This window comes from Megachile rotundata, chromosome 3 (assembly GCF_050947335.1).
Source record: "Megachile rotundata isolate GNS110a chromosome 3, iyMegRotu1, whole genome shotgun sequence".
In the NCBI taxonomy this organism is placed as follows: Eukaryota; Metazoa; Arthropoda; class Insecta; order Hymenoptera; family Megachilidae; genus Megachile; species Megachile rotundata.
The window spans coordinates 17,420,659-17,445,210 of record NC_134985.1 but is presented as its reverse complement, the minus strand read 5'-3'; the positions used below and the strand labels follow the sequence as shown (position 1 = coordinate 17,445,210).

The window sequence follows — 24,552 nt, the reverse complement described above, 5'->3', positions numbered from 1 at the left end:
ACTTCTTTTGAAGTTATTATTTGTTTACTTATAATTTCCACTACTGTCTATTTCACTATGTTCATACATCGCATAAGCACTACTACAGAAATAATTAAATAATGCTTCTTTTAAATTATTGTATTAAATCGAATGGTGCCTAAGTGGCGCCCCTCGAGCGCAAAGTGTTAGTAGAGAAATAATAACCTCAAAATAATTCATTTAACTTTTTAACAAAGTTTTGAAGTTGCTGTTTGCAAACAGTCAAATTACCTTCGAGTGCAAAAGTGAATCTTGTGATCTAAAAATTTCCCTAATCCTCAACAAATGATGTCCCAAAGAAAACCACCCCATCGAATAATAATTAAAAGGCAAAGGGATTCTTTCACGATCCTAATTTCGTGTCTCAAGATGACGTTTCCTTTTTATCCCCGATTCAGAACCGCCCCTTTTGGCAACGAAACACTCGACGGGTTGTTTCCAGGGCGGGGGTGAGCATTTTCGTATCGCAGTCTATTATCGCCCGTAGCCGGCGTGTTTCGTTGGCTGCTTCCGTCGAAGGGGAAAATGTTATTTGGATATCAAAGATGTGCCACGGGCAAAAGCCCCGACAGAGCCATTGTGCTTCGGGGTTCCGGTTTATGAGCTTGCGAAAGCTTCAACCAGCGTCGGGGTCACTCTGTGTATAAAACCTGGCGACGTGGAAGGGAATCCGGAGGACGATCGGTTGCTTCGGTGCTTCTGTTTCGAAACGCGACCACGAAGAGGGCAGCATGGCGGTTCACAGGGACGTCAAAGACCAACGTCCTCGCGTTTATAATCGTCCTTCCTTTCGGCTCTTTCTCCTACATTAATATTCGGATATTGCTCTCTTTCTTTTTTACGGTAATTTATCAATGTTTATTTTATTAGCACAAACGTAGATTGAAAATTGCAATGTTATTATCCCTGTTTATACAAATTATTGATAGTAAACTCTCGACTCTAATTTTGATTTATTGTATCTGAAGTGTAACACGAGTGACGAACTTATAAGTCAAAGTATTAGGAGTATCGAAAAGTAATCAAAATTTTGTTTGCTGGCGAAAAATATTTATTTAAGTCATCTTAAATCAACAAAATAATTTCCATCACTTTCTAACGCTTTTTGCCAGCGTAAAGGCAATTGTTCCCTTCTTAAAAAAAGTCCTTCGATTTTTCATAGAAAAACTTTGAAATCATCGAAGAAATTTTGATTACTTTTCGGTACCCCTAATATTAAAATAAATATTTCAAAATTTAACCAGTCGAACGCTTAGTATAATTCGCCATAAAAAACAAGCTTCGCAGTTTGAAACAGCGAATTAGATTTCGGCCATTAGGCGGTAGTCTGCTGCATAATGCGGGGTAGACTTCCGGCATCAAAGGAACGCGACCGGCGAAATTGAAATGGAGTAGAAAAGAGCATTCGTAAATAAAATTGACACGAAACCGGGTCCGCTGCATCGGGCCGAGATGCAATCAAGGAAATTTATGCACTTTGACGAGCTGTAACTGCGAGACGGATATCCGGATAAGGAAAAGTATGTATTTACACGGTGTCAGAAACGCGGCGGAAAATCTTATCAAACGTTTGCTCGTTTTCTTCGGCGAAGAGTCTGCTAAGTAAATTGACTCGCCCGACGTCTCGGTCGTTACGTTTATTAAATTACGATGTCAAACATTCCATGGGGGGTACACAAGGAAATTACAAAGCGATCCTGTTACTTAGAGATTCCGTGACTTTATATCGAAGCCTCCGCATTCAACGTCCGCACTCTGCGAGAAGCACCGCGAAAGTGTTAAAGGGCTTCGCCTTTTTTTTCTTGAGGTTTAACTTCCGACGGGTCAACTAACTGGGAAACTCGGTCAGCTTTTGCCTCTGATTACTGCAACTTCTCCGCTCTTCTTTTTTCGAACTTGTCATTAAATTATAATTACCTGTGGTGTGATTTACGGAAACTTTTTGTTGTTCGTTAACGGAGACGCGATCGTGATTTTATCATCTAAGCGCATTAATGATGAGGACGGATTTAAAATTGTCATCCCCCGTGTCAGACAGGTGTGTTAAAATTTTACTGAATTGAAATTAATATTTTCTATGATTGTGATAATTTTAGAGTTTGATGATCATCCAGTTATAACTGTATGTTGAATAATTAATGTCAGTGACGATTATCGATCAACCCTTATATCGAGTTTAATTTATAAGGGTCGACTTACCTTTCAACTATCTTGTATGTTACATGTACTACATATATCACACATACCACATATGAACATATATGTATATACATATCTATGTATGTATACAATTAATGTATCTATGTATATTCATATATGTATACATACATATATGTATGCATGTATCTATACATATATGTATCTGTATGTGTTCATGTATGTACGTATATGTATATGAATACACGTATGACTCTACACATGTATGTAAAATCATATGTATCTATGAATATGTCCAGATGTACGTATGCACATATATTTATTGATGTTTGTACATATGTGCACATGAATGTATTATATATCTATGTCTATTAAAACATTTTTTAACGAGGATCATATGTGGACACAAAATCACACATGTCACAGTACAAAAAGGGATGAGTCCGCTATATAATAAATACAACTAAATAAATGAAATTAAACATCAAGTTCATTTGCCTGTTATAATGTATATGTACATATGCTTTTAACCTCACATGATGTTACATGAACATCAATTCTCATTTTCTTTACAAGCAAATCACTTTACGAGGTCTAACACGTATACCTTCACATGCAAAACGTTAAATCGAAAACAAAACCTGATAATCGCGTATAAATCTGACGCTGGATCCAGCAATCGGCAGTTTTATTTCGCGGGCGGAAATAATTCCATCGTCGGGACGATTTCGCATGCCAGCCGCGATCGTCCGCTTCTGTATCGTATTCGTATCGAAACGAGGGCTTGAAAGCGAGCGGATGTATTTGCATTACATTATCGAAGTTAACGCGAACGACGCGGAAGGGTCGCGAAATCGCTGCGAAACGGAAATTATACAAGGGGATCGAATTATTGGCCGACGTTGGAACGAAGAATGCCTCGAATAACGCAACCTCATTTCCGCAAGCTCGACACTATACTTGCTATTATAGTCGGAATGTAACGAACGATGTGTGAATCTTCCCTTCTGCGATTAAGTTAGCTGTGAATAATTTGTGTTATACTGCTTATTGGACGGAAATGGGATGTCAGGGGGGTTGTGTTGTGGATTTCAGAACTTTACTTTGAAATTATATAATTTTCTAATCTTTAAACTTCCTGGTTTACAGTAGGTACTAGAGTATTGTAATATTAAGGAGCTTCAGTTTGATGGAGTATCATACTGTTTTGTACACCTTCATACAGCTTCATGCAGCTTCATACACTTTTATATAGTTTCAAACAGTTTCATACTGCTTCATACATCTCTATACAGTTTGATATAGCTTCATACAGTTCGATGGAGTATTATACTGTTTTGTACACCTTCATACAGCTTCATATAACTTCAGACAGCTTCATACAGCTTCATATAGTGTCATACACTTTCATACAGCTTCATATAGTGTCATACACTTTCACACAGCGTCATACAGCTTCATATAGCATCATACACTTTCATACAGCTTCATATGGTGTCATACACTTTCACACAGCGTCATACAGCTTCATATAGTGTCGTACACTTTCATACAGCTTCTTGCAGCTTCATATAGTGTCATACACTTTCATACAGCTTCATATGGTGTCGTACACTTTCATACAGCTTCATGCAGCTTCATATAGTGTCGTAAACTTTCATATAGCTTCATACAGCTACATATAGCGTCATACACTTTCATACAGCTTCATGCAGCTTCATATAGTGTCATACACTTTCATACAGCTTCATGCAGCTTCATATAGCGTTATACACTTTCATACAGCTTCATACAGCTGCATATAGCGTCATACACTTTCATACAGCTTCATGCAGCTTCATATAGTGTTATACACTTTCATACAGCTTCATGCAGCTTCATATAGCGTTATACACTTTCATACAGCTTCATACAGCTGCATATAGCGTCATACACTTTCATACAGCTTCATGCAGCTTCATATAGTGTTATACACTTTCATACAGCTTCATGCAGCTTCATATAGTGTCATACACTTTCATACAGCTTCCTGCAGCTTCATATAGTGTTATACACTTTCATACAGCTTCATGCAGCTTCATATAGTGTTATACACTTTCATACAGCTTCATGCAGCTTCATATAGTGTCATACACTTTCATACAGCTTCCTGCAGCTTCATATAGTGTTATACACTTTCATACAGCTTCATGCAGCTTCATATAGTGTTATACACTTTCATACAGCTTCATGCAGCTGCATATAGTGTCATACACTTTCATACAGCTTTCTGCAGCTTCATATAGTGTCATACACTTTCATACAGCTTCCTGCAGCTTCATATAGTGTCATACACTTTCATACAGCTTCATGCAGCTTCATGTAGTGTCATACACTTTCATACAGCTTCATACAGTGTCACACTAAATACAGTTTTATATTAGGCATTGATATCACATATCACCTGTTTCATTCTCATCGAAAATACCACTAAAAGTGGTATTCTCTCCATTTAATTCTTCTGATAACGATATCCGACGATAGAATTTTTCTACGCGACGTATACGAAGTTGAATAAATATCAGAATGAATTAACAACGTCGCGATTTAAAATAAATTCCCTCGGCAGTATAACGCGTCGTGGCAGTTAATAATTCAGTCCCGCTTCGAAATGCCATGCATTCGCGACGAGCCCAGAAGGGACAGGAAAGTTTTATTTAATTCGTCCGCGAGCCGTTAATTGGAAAAATACGCGAGGCATTAAATACGCCCCTGACGATATTAAAAACATTCATGGAGTGTTTCAAATTTTCATGGTCTCTTTTTTTTTATTTTAGTAGTATTAACGTATATTCAGACGTCTGATTCTTTAGGGGCGGAGGAAAATATCCGTGGTATTCGGATTGGGAGATGAAGGGTTCAATCGGCGTTTGTTACGTTAATTCGGTCTTGATCGACTTTTGGTGTATTGATGAGGTTTTAATTGACTTTTAATATATTAATGGGGTTTTAATGGAATTTAAAACGTTTATGTATGTTATTACGTATGTAATGTGCATGTTATAACGTATGTATGTTCTAACGTATATGTATGTTATTACATATGCTATGTGTATGTTACAACGTATGTATGTTATTACATATGCTATGTGTATATTACAACGTATGTATGTTATTACATATGCTATGTGTATGTTACAACACATATATATGTTATTACATATGCTATGTGTATGTTACAACATATGTATGTTATTACATATGCTATGTGTATGTTACAACGTATGTATGTTATTACATATGCTATGTGTATGTTACAACATATGTATATTATTACGTATGCTGTGTGTATGTTACAACGTATGTATATTATTACATATGCTGTGTGTATGTTACAACGTATGTATGTTATTACATATGCTATGTGTATGTTACAACACATATATGTTATTACATATGCTCTGTGTATGTTACAACATATGTATGATATTACATATGCTATGTGTATGTTACAACGTACACATTCCAAAGTATATTTCGCAATATTCATGCTAACCTCCTCTTTACACAATACCCCACAAATTATACGTACATTATAAAATAGATTGCTTCATCAGGCGAAAGCAGCTCGCGTCTAAAAGTAGCCGGTCATAATAACAGTGATTATTCTGCAGCCAAGTGATATTCCTCGATCTGGGCAATAAGTCGCGCAGGAAGATATCGAGCCGGCAAGAATTACCGTTTCAGATTGTATTTATATTCAGACGGCGTCTGGCTGATAAAGCATCGGCTGGAATATTCAATCAACCGTGGGGTATAAGGGGGAAGAATCGTCTCCCTGGGAAGACGATCAAGAAGGAGGTGACGGTAAAAGGATCTCGAACAACCGTTGGATGGTGAGCCTGTTGATCGACGCTGCTTGTGCATTCCTTGCGGGGGCTGAGAAATAACGTCGCCAAAGCGAGGGTAAACGATTCGTCGCTTCCCTTGTATTTACGTTGGCAGAGGCGTGGATACGTAATTAGATGTGAAACCTACCCCCTTGCTTGATTCGATCTTTGTCTTCATTTCCGGGGCTATTGACATGGACTTGCGAATTTGATACTTTAACGCGTTTATAAACGCATCGAAACATCATTCTCTATCTTTTAAAATATATTTTTAAAAGACATTTTTAAATGACATTTTTAAAAGACATTTTTGAAAGACATTTTTAAAAGACATTTTTGAAAGACATTTTTGAAAGACATTTTTAAAAGACATTTTTGAAAGACATTTTTAAAATCTTTTCAAATTTTGTTTGTAGCATATCAATAAGTATTATGGACATAGGTATAATTATGATATTAAACATTTAGAGAAGAGTGAAATATGTGACATGTGTGACATGTGTGATATCATGTTGTACATTTTTGACTTTATTCATGATCTTTTATAAATAAAGTTTTTACAAAACACAATAACTATTATGGACATAGGTATAATTCTGATATTAGACAATTAGAGAAGAGTGAAATATGTGACATGTGTGACATACGTGATATCGTCATGTTATACATTATTTAATTTCACTCATGATTTTTTATGAAACCTTTTATAAACCCAGTTGTACTTTCGCGATAATTGTGTTGCAATGTTACATGTTCAGTAGATAAGAACATGTGCTAGAACATATGTGCTAGACACACATGTGTAAAAGGGCAATATGAAGAGTAATATGTAAAATTAAAAAGTAATATGAAAATGTATAATCAAAGCGAATAACAACTGACTAAAACATAGAGTGAAGAGCAATGAAATATTGAATAACAAATAAATGACTAACCTGAACATCTTTGGTGAACTGGTTGTTGCAGTAGATGTGTATGGCCGAGAACTCTCTAACCTTGTCGAATTCGAACTTGATCTCGACCGGCTGTCCACGTGTATCGTTTCTCCAACCAACCCAGCCCTGGTTCCGATCGTTATCATAATATCCCATTTTAAAGTTATCGGGTCCAGTTCTGCCGTCTGTCAGCTGACCCAGACCACGGCGGAGCTCACCGTCCCAGTGTCCATCGTAGGTGGCATCGAAGAATTCCCATCCATTACCCCTTTTATCACCTTGGGGCATCGAGTAGGATACCACGCCATCTGTGGTTAGGTCAAAGTGGAAAGTCATTGTTAGATATCTGTTGTAAATACTTTCTAGTCGACGAACAGTTTAGTGGATGCTTGTGATACGGTCGGTGGACTCTGTTATGACTGCGTGGGAACTACACGCTTATGATATGGGGAAATCACATGTAATAGTTGGCGTAATAGTATTTAATAGGTAGATGGATCATTATGGTAATTTTGATGGTAATTTCGAAATATCGTCTTTACAAATTTTATGTAATTTTCAAGTTTCTAAATTCTCGGATTTCTATGTCAAAATTTTCAAATTCTCAAATAACCAAATTTTCAAGTTATTAATTCTGCATTTTCTTAATTTTCAAGATACAAATTTCCAAATTTCCAGACTTCCAATTTTCAAATTTTCAAATTTTCAAATTTTCAAATTTTCAAATTTCCCAATTTCCCAATTTCCAAATTTCCCAATTTCCCAATTTCCCAAATTCCCAAATTCCAAATTTCCAAATTTCCCAACTTCCCAATTTCCCAACTTCCCAATTTCCCAATTTCCCCATTTCCAAATTTCCCAATTTCCCAATTTCACAAATTCCAAATTCCAAATTTCCAAATTTCCCAACTTCCCAATTTCCCAACTTCCCAATTTCCCAATTTCCCCATTTCCAAATTTCCCAATTTCCCAATTTCACAAATTCCAAATTCCCAAATTTCCCAATTTCCCAATTTCCCAATTTCCCAAATTCCTAAATTCCAAATTTCCAAATTTCCAAATTTTCAAATTTCCAATTTCCCAATTTCCCCATTTCCCAATTTCCCAATTTCACAAATTCCAAATTCCCAAATTTCCCAATTTCCCAATTTCCCAAATTCCTAAATTCCAAATTTCCAAATTTCCAAATTTTCAAATTTCCAAATTTCCAATTTCCCAATTTCCCCATTTCCCAATTTCCCAATTTCCCAAATTCCAAATTTCCCAATTTCCCAATTTCCCAATTTCCCAATTTCCCAATTTCCCAATTTCCCAATTTCCCAATTTCCCAATTTCCCAAATTCCTAAATTCCAAATTTTCAAATTTCCAATTTCCCAATTTCCCAATTTCCCAAATTCCAAATTTCCAAATTTCCAAATTTCCCAATTTCCCAATTTCCAAATTTCCCAATTTCCCAGTTTCCAAATTTCCCAATTTCCCAATTTCCAGATTCCCAAATCCCTAGATCTCCAAATCCCTAGATTTCCAAATCTCTATACCCCAAACTCTTTAGATCCCAAATTCCCTAGGTTCCATAATCTCTAGACCCCAAATTCCCTAAATCCCAAATTCCCAATCTCCCAAAATCTCTAAATCCCAAATTCCCTAGATCCCAAAATCCCTAAATCTCAACCCCCAATATACAAATTAAAATTTTTCAAATTTCCTCTTCCAAACATCCAAATTCCCTATTAGAAAAATTCCCAGTCCCAATTTCTAAATAATCCAATACCAAAATCTTGCAAATATCCACACGTTAAAATCTCTAAATTTCCAAATTTTTAAATGGTACTTGAGAAACTAAGATTCGGACCATTGCAGCGAAGAATTGAAGTTAAGAGAATGGATGGCAGCGTTTGCATAATTAATCGACTAACGAAGAGTGGTTTGTCGGACGTAAAACAGCTCAGCGTTGTGTAAACTGAATAATTATTATTGTAAACCCGAGTTTGAGCGCTCGCGCAATTTGCACAGTCTAATTCGCACAATTTGCAGTTCAGAATATATTGCATAGTCAGCGGTAACTATGCAGGTATACCATTTATTGTTCTACGAGTTACCAAAGTGGACTTGAATGGATAATACTACGTAACTTTAGCCAGTTGATGTACTTCCTATCTTTATGTAATTATAGAAAGTAAGAAATGAAAAAAAACATCAAATGACGAAAAAATGAATTTTGAAGTGTTTCGAATTTTTGTGGAAGTGTTGCTTCATGACTCTGAAATTATGATTCATTTTTAGGATTTAATATATATTGTTGGGATTCGTTTTGTGAACGCTGTTTGAAGAAATAGATTACAGTCTTTATGATTTTTTTTATTTAGTGAAGCAGAGTTTAGGATAGCAGAGTTCTTAGGAAAGATTGAATAATGCATAATCGTAATTAATTTTGATTGTTATAGCAAAATTTGTGGTGACAAAACGTAGTACTGTCAAAGATACATATCTCATTCTTAATAGTTGAATCTCACCCTCCAGTAAAATATGGCAAAGTTTTATTAATATCAAAGAATTAATTAACCCCTTCCCGTGCTTTGACGAGTCTCACTCGTGACGCGCTCACAACTCAAATGTGATTAATATTACTGAAATTTTGAATACTCTTCAACTTGAATTTTAGATCCAACTATAATTTGCGTCGTCAAGGATCCCTGAATATAAAATACTTAGAACATTTTAATTTTCTTTGTTCGTTTTAATGTTATAGTCCTGAATGGTTAGTTTTGACTGACGCACCTCATAAATAAATGGCACGGCAAGGGGTTAAGCAAAGAACATCCAGTAAAGATCTATTTTGTGAAGAGCGAATTTCAAAGAATGACACTATAATTTCACTCGAGTTCAGTAAAGTAGAGCTGTAGATAAGATCTGATAATTCCATAATCGCAATTAATTGCGCTATCAGAGGCGCGCAACAACCGGTGCTTTGGTGTGTCGAGTAATTTCCGTGTGGTTAAACGTTTAATTCGATGTTGATTCATCAAAGGATGAAAGAGATAATTGTACAAGCAAGATTCTGAAAAGCAAATTTGCGCACACGACAACGGTATAAGGGTTAATGGACAGTCCGGTGAGTATTCTAAGCGGCGGCAAGTTCAACGAAAATTGGAGAGTGCAAACAGCTTACCGCTCCAGTAACATCCGTAGAGCTCGACCCGCATGCAAACCGTCCGCGTGTGATGGCTGTAGGGCAGAAAACGGATCTTGCTCGCCCACAGAGGTGGCTCCAGCTCGTGCTTGGACTCCAAATACGTGTTCGTGTTACCCTGTATTACCTGGAACCGTGGAAACGTCGGGTTAAAGACCAGCAAAATTTCGCTCTTCGATCTAACATTCGTGTTCTGGCCCGTTTCACGTCCTACCGTACGATTTTCTTTGCCAACTAAGACTTCGAAATACCCGTTCAACTTCGATCGTTAGCCCCGTATTTGTCATTCCTACATTCTCAAACTTATCCAGAGTTCTCATCGGCGATAATTTAGACGAATCGCGCGTGATCACCGACATCTTTTAGTAATATACTGCTGCGAGAATGTATGCGCGTATTAGGTTTACGGGGAACTTTTGCTCAACTTTCGCTAGACTTAATAGAATGTTTCAATAACTCACGTTTACGGGGATATTTACTTAACGAGGAAATATTTCCGTTTATTTTGCGCGGGAATGGCGGAAGAATATTGGAGGTTATGTCTTTCGAGATTTACTTAACCTACAATCGTACTTGTGACGCGTATTTGGGTTATCGTATTTTCACTGCAAATTCATTTTTGCGTTATAATTATTTATCGTAATTTGTATTATTAAGGATTTGAATGCATACTGTTATTAACATTTTAACTTTCTTCATTTGTCTTCACGCTGTAGAAATAATTAGGTACACAAAATGGCGCACGTGTGTAGAAAATTGTAGGTTAGGTTATTGAATGATTCTTCAAATGAAACTGCGTTTATTATTGTGACACGATGAGATAAAAAACAATGCATTTTTTAACGCTGTACTTTGTAAGACTTTATGTGACTCTTTATGAACAAATATTTTATATTTTATTTAACTCTGACTCAATGTCCTGTGTACATAACCTTATCAATTACTAAAATTCTCTTTATGAGCAATTGTCTTATGTCTGTCTCAATTAATTTATACATTTATAACTATACATTTATAACCTCACAATCATTATAATTTTCTACCGAATCTTTGCACTAACATTTGCACTAACTATTTAAATAAATATGAATTATATTGTTAATTTATGTTTGACAATTGTATATTGTTTATAGTACATTATTATGTGTGATGTATTGCGGAGGAATATTCGAAAGCTACTGTATTTTATACCGCACGATTCCAATTTTCCAACCGTTCAAAAGTGCACGATTTTCGTGATATTCCCAGTCGCGAAAGAAACGACAGAACTCTTTCGCATCGATCCTGGCTCGACAACGTTTCACCGTTATTTGACGGGTCGCATATGGAGAAAGACGAAAAAAAAAAAAATAGTATAATCGTTCCATGTCAACGTGTCTGTGGCAAGGTCGACCCTTGAACACGGTACAGGATACACTGTCAATGCATCATCCTTCTGGAGGACATTTATATCGCTGTGAGATGGGATTTGGGGCTTCGGAAATTAAAGGATATGAAGATTCACAGAAATTATATTATAAAATACATTGTAAACTACAAATATAAGAATTCATAAATTTAGGAACAATAAATGTAAGAATTTAAAAATTCATTAAACATAAATGTAAAACTTCATAAGTTCATAAACAATATTTTTGAAAAATCATATCTTCATAAAAGAATAAATGTAAGAATATATAAATTCATTGACAACAAATGTTCATAAACAATATATTTGAAAAATCATATATTTATAAAACAACAAATGTAAGAATATATAAATTCATTGACAACAAACGTAAACCTTAATAATTTCATAAACAGTATTTTTGAAAAATCATATATTTATAAAACAATAAATGTAAGAATATATAAATTCATTGACAACGAATGTAAAACTTCATAAGTCCCTAAACAATAGTTTTGAAAAATCATACATTCATAAAACAATAAATGTAAGAATTCATAAATTCATTGACAACGAATGTAAAACTTCATAAGTCCCTAAACAATATAATTGAAAAATCATACATTCATAAAACAACAAATGTAAGAATTCATAAATTCATTGACAACAAATTTAAAACTTCATAAGTCCCCAAATAATATATTTAAAAAATCATACATTCATAAAACAATAAATGTAAGAATATATGAATTCGCAAGCCACCAATGTAAAATTTCACAAATTCCTAAACTACAAATATAAAAATTCACGAATTCCCAAACAACAAACATAAAAATTCTTAAACTTAGACTGTGAAAATCTACGAATTTATAAACATAGAAGTCGCAATATAGAAGCAAGAATTCTAACAAAACTTGAGAACAGACATGCAGCGTAACTAATAAACGAAGTCGATTAAAAAATAGAAAAATCCGAAAAGTATAAAACAGAGGAACTCGTGAATCGTATCAGGCGAAAGTATCCTGAACCCGACGACATTTATATGGGCGAAGACGTGTATCCAGCACTCGGGCACATACTGAAATACCATCGTCTGGCTGCGAACGTCCCGTCATAGGGACGGACATCGCGTTCCACGGCATCAGACGGGGGCTAAGGACTAATTTCATTCCACATTCCACCACGTTAGGTATGACGAGGTAGAGGAACGGGCCGTAGGATCAGAGACGCAGACGGAAGTGGTGGAGAGAGAGCTGGAATAACGGTGAGGGGGTTGGTTTGAGTTAAACCGTCCATCGGCCGCATTCTCTGATCCTCGTCAGAGAGACGACCATATTGCGTCCCTCTCTCCGTCGTTTCTGACCTCTCGTACAGGTTGATGCAATATTGATTTCACGTTGTGGGTTTATGAATAAAATAAGCGGTTTATCTGACGTTGGTACAGGCCAGTGGACGGCGTGCAGAAAACCGAAGGTGGAAAAGGGGTGCATGGTCCCTGGAGATCACGCGAAGTGGCGTTACCCATGGCGAGCAGATAGCCAATGCGCACACACGTGTACACCCTTTATGTCTGCTCACTGCTACACGTGTACGAATGCACGGATAAATCCACTTGGATGTGCGAACCGTTTTCTTGTGTGGGGCATGCAACACAGTTGCGTGACAGAGCATTTTGCGGCGGACACGACACATTCTGCGCACGTTTCCTGCCGGAGGTCTCTATCTCTTTTTCGTGCGATCAAGCATCGACTTCGACTACTATTACCACGCCTTTCTTTCGGCTGCTGTTTCGAAACTGTTCGCGATTTGTTTGCCTACCCTTGCGACTGTTTCCTTTACCTTCGATTTAGAATGAATAGATTGTTACTTGCTTGTATGGTCTTTATAGTCTAGAGTTAATATAATGTCCGTATAACTACAATATTAATCGATGACTAATCATTTAGTCAACCATGTTAGACTTCGTATGTTGTCAGTGTTTATTAACCCTTTGCGAGAGGTGACTCACAGTCACCATTATATTTGTAGGAATAGTATTTGTAGAACTATCCTTTTATTTATTTAAGAGCACACAATAACAATTATAAACAAGAACACAAGAACACAATGGAACACAATATCGCATTGAACTTTAAACGTAAAACTAATTCGTAATTCGCGGCGTTTATGATACGTCTTGACCGTTCCGTTTCCGTTTCTAAACTCACTCCACAACACTTTTTTCTAAACGCTAGCAAATACTTCCGCTTTACATTTCACACTGTTCCTTTCATAAATCGTCATTCACACTAGCAGTCATACATACAATTTCACAACGATTATCAAACTATACAAACATTTAACAACTAAACAAACATAAAATACAATTCACTCCTACATATTTAATACAATAATTTTAAATAAGCATTTTTTAACTGATTCTATAACATGACACGTGTGATGTATAAACATAGTGAAACAAATAGTGGAAATTATTAGTAAAGAAATAATAACCTCAAGAAAATTTATTTAACTTTTTAACTAAGTTTTAAAGTTGCTGTTTGTAAACAGTCAAATTACCTTCGAGTGCAAAGGGTTAACTGACCTGACATTTTATACCAGATGCTAGATTCTTGTATGTTTGATTAACTCTAAACTTCAAATGGCTGAAGGCGCCATTTTGTGAACGTTCGTATTATGAATTCATATTAGACTTCATAAGTTGTGAAATTAGTTAATGCTTTCTATTGGCTGCTACTGGCAATAAGCCATTTTATATTAGAAGCACAAGTGAAGTTTGAATGGCAGCCATTTTTGTTCAACACCAAACTTTGAACTGATGAAATTTTATGAGACTTTATAAAATCAGTAATTGTTTGCTATAGCTATTTCACATCAAAAGCACTTACAAAGTATTTATTATTAAATTTTATAATTTATAATTAAATTTGAAACTTGCTACCACTGTCACCTCACAATATATTCACATCATCAAATCAAATTAAACCTTCATCTCGCTTCATCAAAAATTAGAATTTGACCAAAAGTCACAATAGAGTCAAAAATTAATCAACTTCTAATTAATTTAATAGCAGAACCTTGTACAGCCTCTTAAATATAAGTATCTTTAACAGGAAAAACATTTTTACGCCAGACGTTATAGTTTCAAACGCCAGATACGTGACGCAGGCAGAGTTCCTCCCATAAATATATAATTACGGTTTTCAATATTTGAAAAGCAACCCTTAGACTTCTCCCACTACGTCAGTGATCCTGGCGGCTCGCAGGTCATCGTTTCCTTCGAGAAACTGCCACTTGGAAAGTACTCCCCAGGGTGAACCCTTACTTCTGGCCGGCGTATACCTTACAGAACCCAGGGTGGTAAACCCACTCCTCTGTCTGGGGTCGATTCTTTCTCATTTCGGGCACCCAGGGACCCGTGCCGGTAGCACGTTACGCCATCAATGCTGCCACACTTTGCACTGGCGTAGAAACACGCGTTTGTTATCCCGGAAATTTAATGAGATTGCGGTCAGAGAATTTAATTCTTTCGAATGGGATTTTATGAGTTACGAGGGAGATGTTATTGGTGTTGGTGTTATGGGAAGTTTAGTGGAAATTGATGGGAGGGTTGAAATTGTTTGAACTATTTGGGTGTCAAATTCTCGAATGCGTAATTAGTACATTTTTAAATTTTTATTTAACTAATTTCAAAATTTCAAGATTTCTACCACCCCAATTTCCATGTCTCCAATTTCCAAATTTCCAAATTACTACTGCCCCAATTCCTAAATTCCCAAATTTCTATCTCCCCAATTTCAACGCCCCCAATTTCCAAATTTTCAAATTTCCATCGCCCCTAATTTCCACGCCTCCAATTTCCAAATTTCCAAATTTCCAAATTCCCAAATTTCCACGCCTCCAATTTCCAAATTTCCAAATTTCCAAATTCCCAAATTTCCACGCCCCCAATTTCCAAATTTTCAAACTTCCAAATTCCCAAATTTCCACGCCTCCAATTTCCAAATTTCCAAATTTCTAAGTTCCCAAATTTCCACGCCTCCAATTTCCAAATTTCCAAATTTCCAAATTCCCAAATTTCCACGCCTCCAATTTCCAAATTCCCAAATTTCCACGCCTCCAATTTCCAAATTCCCAAATTTCCACGCCTCCAATTTCCAAATTTCCAAATTTCCAAATTCCCAAATTTTCACGCCCCCAATTTCCAAATTTTCAAACTTCCAAATTCCCAAATTCCCAAATTTCCACGCCTCCAATTTCCAAATTTCCAAATTTCTAAGTTCCCAAATTTCCACGCCTCCAATTTCCAAATTTCCAAATTTCCAAATTCCCAAATTTCCACGCCTCCAATTTCCAAATTTCCAAATTTTCAAATTCCCAAATTTCCACGCCTCCAATTTCCAAATTTCCAAATTTCTAAGTTCCCAAATTTCCACGCCTCCAATTTCCAAATTCCCAAATTTCCATGTCTCCAATTTCCAAATTTCCAAATTACTACTCCCCCAATTCCTAAATTTCCAAATTTCTAACTCCCCAATTTCAACGCCACCAATTTCCAAATTTTCAAAGTTCCATCTCCCCTAATTTTCACGCCTCCAATTTCCAAGTTTCCAAATTTCTATCTCCCCTAATTTCTACTGCCCCAATTCCTAAATTTCCAAATTTCTATCTCCCCCAATTTCTACGCACTTAATTCCTAAATTTCCAAATTTTTGCTCCTCCAAATCATAAATTTCTAAATTTCTACACCCTCAATTCCAAAATTTTCAAATGTCCACCTCCTCAATTTCTAAATTTCCAGATTTCCATATGTCCACCTCCTCAATTTTTAAATTTCCAAATTTCCAAATTTGCATCTCTTTAATTTCTAAATTTCCTTACTTCTACCTCCCCAATGTTGAAATTAGTAAATGTCCATGTTTTCACGCCACTGTTTTTACACATGTAAGGCATTCCCCACAGTACAGGTGTTTAGGGTGATGACTAAAAAGGGTGGATATTACTTTTCATTAGCCTAGCAGGCAGAGGCCTTCGAAACGTAAGACGACCTTGCAACTCTACCTGTTAAAATGTATACAATGAACGAGGGAATGAGAAACAGGAAAAGGGAGACGGTTCGTGCCCTTCTAATGCAATTTCCTGCTACTTTTACTTTCCCCTTCGAACCGCCAATGCGTGCGTGTAACCGTAAACACTTCAGTGCATGCGCATGGGGGTCAAGTGTTAAGCGCTCGGCAATTATAGCTAATATCGATCTGTGTTATTGTTCGAGGGTTCCGATACCTGTAATTCTGACGTGCTTTCCTTCGAATTTCGTGAAAGTTAGATGCATACGATTATTTAACTGTCGGTCAAAATTCATAAATTCCAAAATTCTACATTTTGCAAATTCTACAATTTCTGAAACTGTAAATTTTGAAATTCGACAATTGCGAAATTCTGTATTTTCCAAATTCTACAATTTCCAAATCTCTAAATTTCCAAATTCCACAATTTCCAAATCTCTAAATTTCCAAATTCCACGATTCCTAAATTCCATAATTTCCAAATTCCATAATTTCCAAATTCCACAATTTCCAAATTACACAATTTCCAAATTCCACAATTTCCAAGTTCCATAATTTCCAAATTCCATAATTTCCAAATTCCATAATTTCCAAGTTCCATAATTTCCAAATTCCATAATTTCCAAATTCCATAATTTCCAAATTCCACAATTTCCAAGTTCCATAATTTCCAAATTCCATAATTTCCAAATTCCACAATTGCCAAATTCTACATTTTCCAAATTTCATAATTTCCAAGTTCCATAAATTTCCAAATTCCACAATTTCCAAATTCCATAATTTCCAAGTTCCATAATTTCCAAATTCCATAATTTCCAAATTCCATAATTTCCAAGTTCCATAATTTCCAAATTCCATAATTTCCAAATTCCACAATTTCCAAGTTCCATAATTTCCAAGTTCCATAAATTTCCAAATTCCACAATTTCCAAATTCCACAATTTCCAAATTCCATAATTTCCAAATTCCATAATTTCCAAATTTCACAATTGCCAAATTCTACATTTTCCAAATCTCCAAATTTCCAAATTCCACGGTTCCCAAATTCCACACTTCCCAAATTCTACATTTTCCAAATCTCTAAATTTCCAAATTCCACAATTTACAACTATCCAAACTCTCAACCTCCAAATTTGAAAGTTCACCAAATCCCTAATCAACAAACTCCACCCTCATCAAATTCTTCACCTTAAAAACACCTCAATTAAACTACAAAATAAAACCTTAATAAAGCCTTAATAAAATCTTAATAAAACCTACCAAACCATCTTAATAACCCACCTTAACTCTCGAACCTACCATAAACCTATTAATTAAAATAACAATGATTTAAAGTAGCAAACATTAGCGAAAGTATCTGATTTATGCATAAGGTCGCAACCATGAAGAAGTATTATCAAACTAATATCTTTAATAATTGCAGGATTCGAGACAAACACAAAGGCAAATATCAGTATCGCGAGTACTCCATTCATCGTTCAAATACCGTGAAATTATATTACTGGCACGACTGCAGACTAAGATGCGGTCCATTTTTGAACGAGAGAAACGACGTGGAAAGCTTCAGACCAATTGTTTCACCTCGAATAAGCTTTATTATTGTATTCTGGAATCAAGGTACTTTCCCCATGCTGCACTTCATTACATCCGCCATAATATTATCATTGAAATTTCATTTTTACCGGGGATATTAAATGTGAATATTTGTTGAACAATGAAATATTAATTCTTGTGTTTGCTGTAGTAGGTCTGGGTATTTATTCCTGGCTTTCATAGTGCAAACTTCTTATTATATTACAAAATAATATTTTTTATTTTTATCGTACTTGGGGTATTTTCAAAATTAGTCAGATGAAGGGTATAAATATTGTTACTTGATATTATATTACAGAATAATATTTTTTATTTTTATTGCACTTGGGGTATTTTCAAAATTAGTCAGATGAAGAGTATAAATATTGTTACTTGATATTATATTACAAAATAATATTTTTTATTTTTATTGTACTTGGGGTATTTTTAAAATTAGTCAGATGAAGAGTATAAATATTGTTACTTGATATTATATTACAAAATAATATTTTTTATTTTTATCGTACTTGGGGTATTTTCAAAATTAGTCAGATGAAGGGTATAAATATTGTTACTTGATATTATATTACAAAATAATATTTTTTATTTTTATTGCACTTGGGGTATTTTCAAAATTAGTCAGATGAAGAGTATAAATATTGTTACTTGATATTATATTATATTATATGCATGATCATCAAAGTCGAAAATTATCGCAATTATAGGAAATGTGAATGGTAATTCTGACGCGAGGGATGAAAATTTTAAAGCCTTTTAAATTTCATTTAATTAATAAAATTTTATGAAATATTAGATGAAGGCAGTAATATTTTGCAGCACGTTAAAATGTACTGAATTACATTTTTTGATATTATTAAAATGTTTTAATTATTGTTACTTTATGTTGTTTTACTACGTTGTTACTGTTATTTTATTATATTATTTTATTGCTTTATTTTACTATGTCATTTTATTATTTTATTTTATTATTTTACTATGTTGTTATTGTTATTTCGTTATGTTACGTTACTGTGTTATTATAATTATTTTAATATGTTATTTTACTATTTTATTTTACTATGTTGTTATTGTTACTTCATTATGTTACATTGCTGTGTTATTATAATTATTTTAATATGTTATTTTACTATGTTATTTTATTATTTTATTTTGCTATGTTGTTATTGTTATTTCATTATGTTACATTGCTATGTTATTATAATTATTTTAATATATTATTTTACTATGTTGTTATTGTTATTTCATTATGTTACATTGCTGTGTTATTATAATTATTTTAATATGTTATTTTGCTATGTTATTTTATTATTTTATTTTACTATGTTGTTATTGTTATTTCATTATGTTACATTGCTGTGTTATTATAATTATTTTAATTTGTTATTTTATTATTTTATTTTACTATGTTGTTATTGTTATTTCATTATATTACATTGCTGTGTTATTATAATTATTTTAATATGTTATTTTATTATTTTATTTTACTACGTTGTTATTGTTTTTTCATTATGTTACATTGCTGTGTTATTATAATTATTTTAATATGTTACTTTGCTATGTTATTTTATTATTTTATTTTACTATGTTGTTATTGTTATTTCATTATATTACATTTCTGTGTTATTATAATTATTTTAATATGTTATTTTGCTATGTTATTTTATTATTTTATTTTACTATGTTGTTATTGTTATTTCATTATGTTACATTGCTGTGTTATTATAATTATTTTAATATGTTATTTTGTTATGTTATTTTATTATTTTATTTTACTATGTTGTTATTGTTATTTCATTATATTACATTGCTGTGTTATTATAATTATTTTAATATGTTATTTTGCTATGTTATTTTATTATTTCATTTTACTATGTTGTTATTGTTATTTCATTATGTTACATTGCTGTGTTATTATAATTATTTTAATATGTTATTTTGCTATGTTATTTTATTATATCATTCTTATTACTTCATCCTAACCATTCTTAAAATATGTCCATACAATTAAAACATCTATATGAACGAAATTACAAAAACAAAAATGAAGTACTTAACCAACTTTCTTATATTACCAAGATACATTACGTGACTTTGTAAGAACTAACGTCGAGGATAATTGTAAAAAATTCGTACGAAGTCTGATTTTTATGGGTCGATTGTTAGCAAGTTTTATTTGGAATCAGGAAGATGATCGCTTATCCTCGAGGATGCTCGTCGAAAAATTCGGTGAGCCAAGCGTTCCCGGGACCCTCCACTTAAGATACGCGGTTTTCAAGTACCCATAACTTATGCTCATGACCGTTTTTGCCTATCGAGGCAGCGTATAAAGGAAATTTATCGCATCGAACCTACATGTCGCCTTCGTCGATCTATAGACGAACATTTTCGTGAACCGTTCTATCACGATGTTATTGGATTGTCGGTTCCCGATAAAACGATATTTTTACCCCGCCATTTTACTTATTTCGTCGAACCGTCGCTTGATTATGTTTCACGGAAATTCCTATACCTTTTCTTTAATAATTAACTGCATATTACTTTTGTACTTCACGTTTCAATTATGTAGTTAATTATTTCAGATGGTAAATTATAGTAAATTATTTAGACAAAATTTATAAAATGTCGCTGTTCAATTTTTGAGGTTATGTTCGAAAATACTTGAAAGTGTGTTTGAACTTTTCTCAAAATAAATATTAGCTTGCAGTTAAGTTATTTAAACAAAATTAACTTTTAACGAATAAAATGTCGCTGTTCAATTTTTGAGGTTATGCTCGAAAATACTTGAAAGTGTCTTTCAACTTTTTTCAAAATAAATATTAACTTTCAGTTAAATATTCGAATAAAATTTTTGTGACAAATAATTCAACAAATTTTTAAATTTAATTTTCTGGAGAGACTAAATGTAAAGAAATAGTATTTAATTTTAGGAATTATCTCATAACCTAATTACTGAAACATGTACGCTAATTATATAAAATTTCAAACAGTTCTATTTGAAATGAAACTTTATAACATTTATAAATTTTGCCGAATAATTAAGAGAAAAGTAGATATAAATTGAAACGAATTTCGGCCGAAATGAAAATCCATGTTATCTTAAAATATTCGGAGATAGTAACACAATATTCGTGGCATGGAACGCAAATTTCATTTCACGTTCACGGATCCACAAAATCCCATTTCCAATTTGGTCGTGAAATTCAACCGCTTAATCGGCCCTTTCCCCGAATCTGCTTCATCATTTAAACTCATAATATCCGTCTCTGTAAAGAATCTGTATTTCCCAGGAAATCAAACAAAATGAAATATTAAATCAACGTTCCCTATTTGTGGAACCTTCGTAGAGACCGTTTCAAAATGCTCCTACATAAAACATCGAAATCTACGACCCTTTGTTTATACAAGTATATTATCAAATAAAACGTTTCAACTACCAGCTTGTATCGATTTCTCCGGTAGATGCGTTGTTTTAAAGCAAAATATCTTTAAACGTAATTTTTATAATTTATTCACCTTTTATCTCTGTTACGTATTTCTGCATCAACGAATTTCAATAACCTTACAAATGTAATTACATTACGAATCGAGATTAATCATCAAAGGATATTTCGTGTAATAAAAATATATCTTGTATTCTATCTAATTTTAATTAAATTTTCAGATACGACTCTTTAACAATTTCATAACCGAAGGGTCACTTTATCCGCGGTTACAGTTACGTTTATGACATGGAGTGGGGTTTTTACAACCATTTTTCAGTCTTTCGAAATATCGAATATCCATACAGGCTAACTGATAGTATAAAAGCTGAAATTTTATATTATAAAAGAGAGAAAAATGTAAAACAGATTTTTTTATCCATTTCTTCGATTCACTGACAATTTTTTATATTCGTTGAAATCCCATCAAGCTCTAAAGACGATGTATTCTTTCATGTAATTAACTATGTATAATTAATAATCAATTTTGTATAATGAATATCGATAATAATTCCTTCAAAGTATTTATATAAACATTTTATAAAAATAGTTATCATAATTCATTTCATAGTTGAATAAATAATTTTCTTCATTATTTATAATTAAGTAACTGAAGCTTCACATCATTCATATATTTTGTGTGTATGTTATTCACATATGTGTATGTTACATATGTGTGTTTTTTATTAATTCAACTATAACTATCGTTTTTTATATTTTAATTTCTACATTGATATCTTGCTTATGATAAAGCAGGTATGTCATAAAAAAACAAGTTTTCAAAGTAGCTTGTATGTTTACATTTCACTATTGAAATATTTAAATAATTAAACATTTTATTCTTTTACGTGAAACATTGAATGTACATGTATACATACATATTATACATGCTTACATACATATGTTACATACATACATACATATATACATATGTTACATATATACTTACATACATATGTTACATACATACATTCATACATATGTTACATACATACATACATACATACATAGATATATACATATGTTACATATATACTTACATACATATGTTACATACATACATTCATACATATGTTACATACATACATCCATACATTCATACATATGTTACATACATACATTCATACATATGTTACATACATACATTCATACATATGTTACATACATACATTCATACATATGTTACATCCATTCATTCATACATACATACATACATACATACATTCATACATTCATACATATGTTACATACATACATACATACATACATACATACACACATGCTTACATACACACGCATAGATACACACTCCCATAAACATATAATAAATAACAACTAAAAATGATGAAAAGAAGATTATACACGAACTTCTCTCACACGAGCTCCTTGATATACAGAGCACATCGACCATTCAACTTTCATATTTTTTTCCAAAGCCAGCAATTTCACCGTGACAAATTCGCATCTCAAAACGTCGCTTAGTCACGGAAGTCTATGCATCGCGTGTGCGATCATCTATCTTCGCTCGACAATTTATACGGAAAGTCGCGCTCGACTATGTTCAATTTCTCCAAGTTAAAGAAGAAAAGAAGGCGAAGGCGTTAACAGTGGCATCGCAAAAGACCCTTCCGGTTTTTCCGCCGTGAATCGAGGAAAACCGAGTTGCCTCGTCACGAAGCCGAATCGATGACTCGTGTGTGGAAAACATATGAAATATCTCGACCATAGAAAATACTTTGGTGTTGCGTAGAAAGTGATTTATTTGTTTAAAATAAATTTATGTAAGAGGGAGTCAATAGGAAACACTGTAAATATTCATAATAATGAATGTAACGAGTGTAGTAATAAAAGTGAGTACAATAATAGGAAGCTATTTTGACCGCCATTTTGTACGCTACGCTCAGCGCCAGTCTCGACGCCATTTTGTCTTGAGCGCTCGAGTAAGCTTCGTATGAAACACTCGCGTTATCACAATTGTCCTTACATGTCTCTTGTTAAATAAATAATAATAACGTTATATAAATATATCTGATAAAATATCTTTAAAATTAAATAAACTTTCATATAATTTTCCCTAAAAAAAAAAAATAAATAAAAATGAAAGACGAAACCTTACAAATATAGAAGATATGAAACTCTTGAAACTTCTTCAAAAAATTACAACTACCACAAAGTAAAAAAGAAAAAAGTGCAACTACCACACGCACCCGTAAGAAAATAGAATTCCATCCTTTTCGCAGACGACAGAAATCGTCATTACCGTGTCACGCGAGCTGTCAGTTTCTCCAGGTGGCTTTGACCCGTGACGCGGGAATTCCCGTGTGGAAATCCGATAATTACGGAAGGGGCTAAGGATTACGGGGATGTACGGCTAGAGGGTGCGTGAGGAGACGAAACGCGTGCGTGTCGACACGCGAGGCACCTTCGAAGCTCGGCTGATTCCGCGTAAATCACGCACGAACGCTCGCACACGCGTCGATGGGGTTGAAAATAAAGAACAGCGGTTGCGAGCAATGTTGGTTATAATGTTGCACGCACAGGAAACGGGAGACATTAGCGAAATGTTGTCCGACGGATAATTCGCCACCGTCACGGAATACGCGGCCGACGCTGCTTTATCACGACCGATTGTTATTCTAACTGCTACCATAACTGTTTCTAATGGGCCGGATGAAGCGAGTCGCGCTTCAACGGAAACCAGATCCTGCTCGTTGCCGGAGATACCGCGGAACGGGTATCGAACCGTGCCCGAAAGTTCGACCGCGAACGAGCTGTGTGCGGTGTATTCGGATAGGCTTTCGTATTACTCGTTCGTGTGGAAAAATGGGGGAACGCTCGAAACACCGTGGATGAA

General features: G+C 34.0%; 1 protein-coding gene across 4 annotated transcripts in view; it reads right to left on the bottom strand.

Moving 5' to 3' along the window:
- LOC100882367 (discoidin domain-containing receptor 2) overlaps positions 1-24,552 on the bottom strand; it is a 275,352-nt gene that overhangs the window by 76,689 nt on the left and 174,111 nt on the right. For all 4 annotated transcript variants that reach the window (XM_076530135.1, XM_076530133.1, XM_076530136.1 and 1 more), the window contains exons 6-7: positions 10,153-10,300; positions 6,983-7,290 (exon numbers count right to left, since the gene is read on the bottom strand). In XM_076530135.1, coding sequence (XP_076386250.1) covers positions 6,983-7,290; positions 10,153-10,300 — 456 coding nt within the window. The remainder of the gene's footprint in view (positions 1-6,982; positions 7,291-10,152; positions 10,301-24,552) is intronic.